The 8,474-nt window shown below is 32.8% G+C and overlaps 1 protein-coding gene and 1 long non-coding RNA gene across 6 annotated transcripts in view; one reads left to right on the top strand and one right to left on the bottom strand.

Annotated features, from left to right (window-relative positions):
* LOC108977956 overlaps positions 1–281 on the top strand; it is a 140,008-nt gene extending 139,727 nt beyond the window's left edge. Inside the window, exon 3 of the long non-coding RNA XR_001994074.1 lies at positions 137–281. This is a non-coding gene — a long non-coding RNA (uncharacterized LOC108977956). The remainder of the gene's footprint in view (positions 1–136) is intronic.
* Positions 1–8,474, bottom strand: part of LOC108977952 (synaptic vesicle glycoprotein 2B) — a 55,266-nt gene that overhangs the window by 46,443 nt on the left and 349 nt on the right. For 4 of the 5 annotated variants that reach the window (XM_018947949.1, XM_018947948.1, XM_018947950.1 and 1 more), the window contains exon 2: positions 8,230–8,402. In XM_018947949.1, coding sequence (XP_018803494.1) covers positions 8,230–8,272 — 43 coding nt within the window. In that variant the 5' untranslated portion in view covers positions 8,273–8,402. The remainder of the gene's footprint in view (positions 1–8,229; positions 8,403–8,474) is intronic. The other variant, XM_018947952.1, reaches the window with a different exon arrangement.

The following is an 8,474-nucleotide window of genomic DNA, read 5'->3' as shown; positions in this document are numbered from 1 at the left end:
AATTGCTTTTACGATTTTTTTGTTATAAATTTATTAATTTTTTATCCAAAATTTAACACCTATTTATTATTATTATTTTTCTTTTGTAAAACATTTTTTYCATTTCGTTTAATATTCATTTTTCTTTCCTTTTTAGTTTTTAACGAACGCGTTAATTCGTGTGTGTGTTTTCATTCAGTTCCATATGTGCGCATTTAATCTAAAGTGGGACACTCAGTGAAAAATTTAATATATTGGCATATTGTTTCAAAAGTTCATTTATTCTCCCACATTAAAATCAATTCCAGAACCAAAAAAAGAGGAATTTTATAGTGGTAAGTACATTATTGAAAATTTTTAACCTCAATTTCAGCATTTCACTTATTTAAAAATTAACAAAAACTATTAATTCTTGCTAAGTAAAAAAAAAAAAGTGAATTTAGTTTAAGTAAAATGCTTTTACCCTGAAACTCCGATGAACAATTACGAGTCGGATACGTACATATATTAGCTGCTTTTCAAAATTATACTATTAATTGGTTGAAATTTTTTATTAAACATAACCTGGTTTTTGACGCTACCTCAAAGGCGCCGTAGTTTAGAAACTCAATGTTTTTGAATTTCATTCCAAAAGCAAAGGAATATATTCGTCGAAAAATTTGGTTCAAAAAAGGTTCACCAATCATTGTTCTCTAGCTACAGCTTTTATGTATATTTTATGAAGGTTGATTCTAATCCACGATGTGCGGAACACAATGCTCGCGACAGTCTGCAGCAGCACGACAGTGAACTGAAAATGGCGTTGTGAATCCTACTACATGAACGTTTGTGAGAGGGCAGCAACATAACAATGGCCGACATGTACACAAAACAACGCAGTTGCCCATTTTGCATGTACACAATTTCGTTGTGGCCATACTAATACCTTGCACTTCAATGAAATTTTAATATTTTGTTCAAAGTGAAATTTTTAAGCAAAAAATAAGTAAATAGGTAAATTTATTTGTTTTAAATTATCAAAAATTGTTATTATAAATGATGTAACAGAGCTATTTTATGCTTTTATCTGTAAAATAACGTCAGGTTTGTTAGAGCTTTGAGTAATTTTACATATTAGTGGCATCACCACTTTACCTCATCTCTCTATCTTCCATTATACTGTCAACTCCAATGTCGTCCTCCTGTCGTTGGCAAATATAGGATTAAATTGAAGTTAGCGAGAACGACAACTGTCGGCCTGCAGTCGTATAGTCGTGCCGCTGTCAAAATAGGTGCGTCCATAAGAACGTGTGTATTTTAATATTTCACAGGTGTCGTTTGCAGTCTGTCGCGAGCATTGTATTCAACACATGACTTGTAGAAAGTAATTACCTTGACCGTTGCTGATCCATTAAAATTGCGCGTACAAACGGAATCGGACATTGTTTTTTCTTAGATTTTCCTACAAATTCTATTCTCCATATGTCAATTAGAGTATGTTTAACAGCTGTTTCTTTACGAGAATAAAGAGAGATCATAAAAAACACTAAATAACAAAGAGTTTGCTTTAAATTCCAATAGAATCCCGTCTACGGAATCGTTGAAAAGGTTGTAGAAGTGTTTGGGCAGTCTACTTTATCTAGCATTAGAGGACGGATATGGGGAACAATTCCTATCGAGTCCGGAATTCTAAGAGGGTACCTGTAATAAGCATAAACTTTTACTTACTTCTGCACTGGAATCATCCCAGCGCCTCAGTTTTATTTCTCTACGGCGTTGTCACCAACACGGTATTTGATTACTACAAAATATTCAGTGAAAGTCGAGAACTAATCGACGACTTGCATAAAATCAGTTTGTTAATGATGATAGCATCGAAAAAGTTAAAGAAACAGTGATTGTAAATCGTATTGTTGGCTTCAGAGAGATAGGAGAGGATCTCAGCCGTTTTTGGTTAATGTTTTGAGTATGAAACGGGTGAATGATAGACTCGCTGAATCTTCTGCTAAAACGACGTCGAGTGGAGGTCGCAAAAAAGATGCTCAGTAATCTATCTGGAGTAGGCTTAAGAATATGATGTCTAACAAACAAGCAAGCCGCATTGCAAAAGTTAGTCGAGATCGAAAAAAAAAACAAAATTAAAACAAAATAACAATGAATGGTACATTAGATTTAGCGTTGACATTCTTGTATTGGCTAAGAAATCTATTTGTATAAATTATTATTAATTTTTTTTTTTTTTTTTTTTTTGTTTTTCCTAACGAAACTTGATTTCAATCAAAAGCAGTCCTCCCTTTTCACCTCCATGTGTAGTTCACCCATAAGAATGGTTCCCATAACATTTTTTATATCTATTGGCCATTGGATGAATGTTTAAAAATTGTAAGACCCCTCACTTATCAGATAACAATAAAGTCCACAATGAAAGAAAGCAACTAAAAGTGAAACCCATAAATATATAAATATTACGATGAAATTAAACTATGGCTAAATTGTCATTCAAAAGCAAAATGAAGCAAGATTCGTCTATGCAAACGATTTTTGAAAATACGAGGCCATTTGACTTATTGAATGACGATTTTAAAGATTTTTTCATACCAACTGTTGTAGATGTATACTGTATGTCTGCTATAAATCGAGTTTATAAATCTGCCGTTTTTAGATTTTAACAGAACATAGTTAATTAATTTTTAATTGAAATTTATGGGCATATTAATATATATTTTAAGTATAATTCCTAAGACTATAGAAGTAGCATTAAATAAATTAAATAAAAGGTTCAGCTTCTTTAAACTCTTGCAACCAGTTGCAACTAAGTATTATAGTCTTGTTCACCTAACGTATGTATCACCTAAAAATAATCGAGATAGATATTGGGTTATATATATATATAAATTATCAGAATGACGAGAAAAGTTGAAATCTGTCCGTCCGTCCGTGCAAGCTGTAACTTGAGCTATCTTGATGAAACTTGGTATGCGCGTTCCTTAGTACAAAAAGAAATCGAGTTCGTAGACGGTCGTGATCGGATCACTGCCACGCCAATAAACCGGCATTAACCGGAATCGTATTAAAGGCCATAACTAAGCACTCAATTAAGATATAAAACTATAATTTAACACATGGGATATGGTATGTGACATTTTTCTAAAATTTTTATGTTTTCTCACATTGTGAAAATGCAACACGGACAACAACCACGCCTACTTTCCATATAGCACAATTTTAAATTCAACTTGATTCGTTCAGTTTCCAGTACACAAATTAAGAAGCAATCAATGTAATACGATAAAATTCTTCACCAATATTGCCTTTAGTGCGTGCCAACTTATGAGCACAAACTGTTCAAATCCAACAAAAACTATTCAATGCCCTAGGTACCGAATATTTGCAACCCAGTAACTACAGTTGACTTTTGTTCCAAAATATCGGTCTATGTCTGAGATATATATTTGAAATTCAGAGATAATCCTTCTCTGACAATGGTATGTCTGTACATCAAAAATGTGTTGAATCGGACCGGTACTTCCATTAGCCCCAGGCAACTTTGTAGTGCATATATTGGCCAATATTAATAACAGTGTATCTTCGTAACTAAAATAGATAAATTTGAGCGAAAACTTGACTTACCCCAATATAACAAATATCAGGATTTTCGAACATCAGGCTGACTTTACTCTGTATGATTAGTTCTTTAGTATGTGATATGTCAATTGTGGTATTGGGGAAAATAGATAAAACTTCCTTACACTACATAATATGGTTTTCATTTTTCTAAGAAACCTTATGTGTCTGTCAGCAAATGAGTTAAATATAGTATGTATGTATATGAAATTGCTTGGATTTCGATCCCCAGGAAGCAAATATTATATACTAAATGTTCGATTGCACCCTAACTTAGCCCTTCCTTACTTGTTTCGTTTTACTTTTCGAAAACGCGATCATTGTTTGGGCGAAGTTTTCAAAAACTTTGTTTCACTCAGTTTTCAAAATAACTCAATAGAAACAGTACTTGATGCCTCAACTATTTAAAAATTTAAAAGCTTCATTAAAACTCCTTGTAAATATTGTCAGACTGTTAATTTTCGCAAACAATGCAGTCATTAAAGTTGCATCTGCTACACTTCTATTCAGAGTCATTCCAATGTCGCAAAAAATACAAAATACACGACTGTCAATTTCACAATTCGCAAAGAATTCCGACATTCCCCCTCTGTGAGTTTATGATCTTTCTAAGTATTAAATAAATTTATTTAACACAAAACAGACATTGGCAAATAATTTTATGGCACATATGTACATACAGACACACGACTTTGAAAAAAGAAATTATGAAAATATTAAAGATTTGATACTTTTTATCGTCAATTTTCAAAGGCAAACGATAGCAGTTAAACACAAATAAAATAACTGTAATATCTGTGCTAACAAATTCAAGTAAACAACGGAATAACACTTTTTAATGATGCCCTAATGTAATTGCGTGTCAATATCCACAAAGACAATTTGTTCCGAGTATATACAAACATGATTTGCAGAAAAAAGTTTTGATTTACGAAATTGGCTATTTCGAATTTCGTATTATTTCGCAAACGCTAATCTAAATTGGGAGGTTTTAGTTCTAACTGCAACTACAGCCATAACTTTTGTTTTCTTTTTAATTCCTCTGATATCCTATTCTTAGCGCAAATCTCGCACTTACTCGGCTATTTACTTTGACTGCGCCTGCTAGCAACAACAACAGCCACACAACTATTTACATTATTTGAAGCTATCTACTTCACAGCACTCAGGCAGCACTTCAGTTGATAGTTTAATTACACACGTCTCGTATTGTTATCTTATTGTCATATTTCTCCATAAAAAAAGCACCTTTAAGTGCAATAATTAAATTCAAGTAATTACAAATAATGTAAGTACAATTTATGTGATTATTTATATTATTTTAATTTCTCTCTGATTTGATTTTTTAATCCTTGCGCCGAGCTAAGATTATTATTATAATACTGCGAAATTGCTTTTGGTAGTTAGTTTTATATAACCGAGGACGTCTCCTTCCGAATGTTGAAAACTTCGTGGTAAACTTGAAAATAAAACAAGAAAAAGATTAACTTCAACTGCACCGAAGCTAATATACCCTTCACAGGTGCATTTCTTTTATTAACTATGTGTCCAGTTTGTATGGGAGCTATGTGTTATACTAATCCAATCTGAACAATTTTATCGGAGATTATGTTATTACCTTAAGCAATATTCCATGTCAGATTTCGTGAAGATACCACGTCAAATGCGAAAGTTTTCTATACAAGCCCTTGATTCCGATCCTTTGGTTTGTATGCCAACTATATGTTATAGTGAGCCGATCTGATGAATTTTTTCCAAAATTACATAAATTTTATAAACAATAACTCATACCAAATTTCTTGAAAAAATATCGTCAAATTAATAAGTTCCCCATACAAGCATTTAATACCGATCACTCAGTTTGTGTGGCAGCTATATGTTATAGTTAACCGATCTAAACAATTTTTTCGTATATTACATTATTATCTTGGAAAATAACCTGTACCAACTTTTGTGAAGATACATTGTCAAATATGAAAGTTTTCCATATAAGAACTTGATTCCGATCGTTCAGTTTGTATGGCAGCTATATGTTATATTTGTCCGATATCGGCTTCTTGAAGAGAAAGTGACGTTTACAAAATTCGACAAATTCGGACAAGTTCATATATATGTATATATATATATATATACAGACAGACGGACGGACAGACAACAGATGGACAAACATCGGCTCAGCTCAACATACTGATCATTTATTTATATACTTTATAGGGTCTCCGACGCTTCCTTCTGGTTGTTACAAACTTCGCGACAAATAATATACCCTGTTCAGTGTATAATTAAAGGAAATTTATATCTTCATATAACAGGGTTTTCAATAAGGACGCTACAAGATTAGACCGATAGTGACAGCAAACAAGGCAAGATATACGAACCAACAACGAGTCGAAATTAATAAAATTTACTACCGAAATTCGGAGTCAGTGACCTCAAGCGCTACTTTCAATTTATGATCGTCATAATCAGCTTGTCAGATTCAGCATCAAGTGGAAAATTTGAATCCACAGAAACAGTACAAAATGTTCCCATGACAGTGAGCCAAAGAAGTACCCGTAGTGTCAAGAATAGACCCAAAACAGTCTCTCCCCGTCGTTCTCAAGCGCTGCGCATCTCTGTTACGTCGTTGTGGCGAATTTTGCGAAAAAATCTTCGCCTACATTTTTACAAGATAAAATTGCCGTAAGAACTGAAGCCGCTTGATCACCAGAATTGTCGCTTGTTCGTGAATTGAGCTGAGGAACAATTTGAGAATGATCCGGATTTTCATCGAAAAATTATCTTCAGCGATAAGGCTCATTTCTGACTGAATGACTTCGTCAATAAGCATTGTAAACGCTTTTTTTAGGCAGCAATCACCAACTCATGAAGTATACAATTTCATCTCGGAAAAATTACGGTTTGGTGCGGTTTATGCGCCGGCAGCGTCATTGGGCTGTACTTCTTCCGTGATGATCAAGACTGACACGTTACTGTGAATGGGAATCGCTACCGCTCAATTATAACCGAATATTTTTGGGCCGAATTTGATGATATGGACTTGGACATTATGTGGTTTCAACAGAGCGGCGAGATAAGCCACACAGCGAATGTTACAATCGATTTATTGAAAACCAAGTGTGGTGAATTTGTTGTCTCACGAAATGGTGCAGTCAGTTAGCCGCCTCGGTCGTCTGTTTTGACGCCGTTAGACTATTTTCTGTGGGGTTACAACAAGTCTATGAATGAAGCTGAAGAAGTCTAGATGACTTCCAAATCATAGATTATTTTTACTCTCGCAAGTCGGGGATATACTTTCAATTGTTGAGAAAACTTAATGTTAAAAAGTTTTTTGAAAAAAAAAATCGAAATTCATTATTCGACGAAACCGATACATATTTTTACTGTTACGAACAAATTATCAATGAAATTATAACATTTTTGGTAAAAAAAAAATATTTCCAAATATTCTGCTATTGCGACGCCATGTACAATTTCATGAAGATCGGTTGAGTAGTTCTCGAGAAATCTTTCCAACCGACTTCAAAAACACAGTTTCGAGTAAAATGCGTTTTAGGACGGAGGACTTAGCTTACCTAGAGCGCACAAGACTGTATCTCCGAACTATTACTCAGATCAACTGGAAATATTATTACAATATTCTAGAGGTGCAGTAGAATTTAATAACCCATGTAACCCCTTAACTAAAATATATTAAATATTATATGTTCACTTAACATAGTATATATTACAGATTGATCTATATATATATGCGGTATAAAGCCCACCAGAAGTTAGAAACGCTCTTATTATATTTATTATATCTATTTTCGGCACAAAAATGCACCGTTGTTATAAACTCCCAAAATTCCATTTAGATAAATCACATATTGGCCGATATATCGACAATCTTTCTGCTATTGGGTATTTGTTTACTCGTAGAAGTTTTAAATTAGTCAAGTAATTATTGAGATATTATTCAATTTTATTTTTATTCCTATTAATTTGAAGTCATTGATTTTTAAGGCGAAGTTTAAAAAATCGGAATAATTAGTTTTATGGGGGATATGTGATATAGTTGTCCGATCTGACCGATTTCGACAAATTATCAATAAAATAGTAAAATGCATCTACGTATTAAATATCACTCAGATGTCTCAAAAACTGAATGATTCCTGAAAACTTAGCCTTAAAAATCCCTGGCTCGAAACCGGTTTTAGACACGTAAGCGATTTTTCCGTTTTTTTTTAGCTCTCTGTAAATCAACCCTCTCTAATGTACATGGTTATTACCAAAGGTGCTCGTTTCATTGCTATAGCTTTAATGATTTGTGGGATTTGTTTATTGAACCTATTAGGGGCTAAGTTACGCCCACTTAAAAAAAAAATTTAAGTGACAAATGTCATGACAACAAACAATTTTAATTAGAATGCATGGATATGAACGATACTTCTATTTAGATGGATTTCTAGTAGCATTCTATTTTTTCTAACCTTGATTAATGAAACGAAGTTCTAAGTAATGGACTTTTGAAATCTGAATGATAGCTGTTATGCTCAAAATTTATCAATCTCGAATTATATCTGTTACTTAATTAAAAAAATCGTACAAAATTATTTCGACTGCAAGTCTATATTATCTATAATAGTTGAAGTATTGTGAACTCACCGATATCACTTTCCAAGTCCTTTACAAACGCTGGATTATCCATTTTTTATTTTTTTTTTTTTTTTTGTTAAATAGTTTTTGGTTTATTTTAAGTAATTTTCCGACTTTTAATAAATCGTACTTATACTAGCTCAAGCAGCTACTTCTTACTCGAATTAAATATTTAACAAAATCTGTAAGTTATTATGAAATTTATTTATTTTATTTTAAAATTAAAAGCACAGGATCAGCAACGATGCAAATTT

The sequence above is a fragment of the Bactrocera latifrons genome, unplaced genomic scaffold (genome assembly GCF_001853355.1).
Source record: "Bactrocera latifrons isolate USDA-ARS-PBARC rearing strain unplaced genomic scaffold, ASM185335v1 scaffold_98, whole genome shotgun sequence".
NCBI lineage: Eukaryota > Metazoa > Arthropoda > Insecta > Diptera > Tephritidae > Bactrocera > Bactrocera latifrons.
The sequence above is the reverse complement of the archived record's forward strand: the minus strand, read 5'-3'. Positions and strand labels throughout refer to the sequence as shown.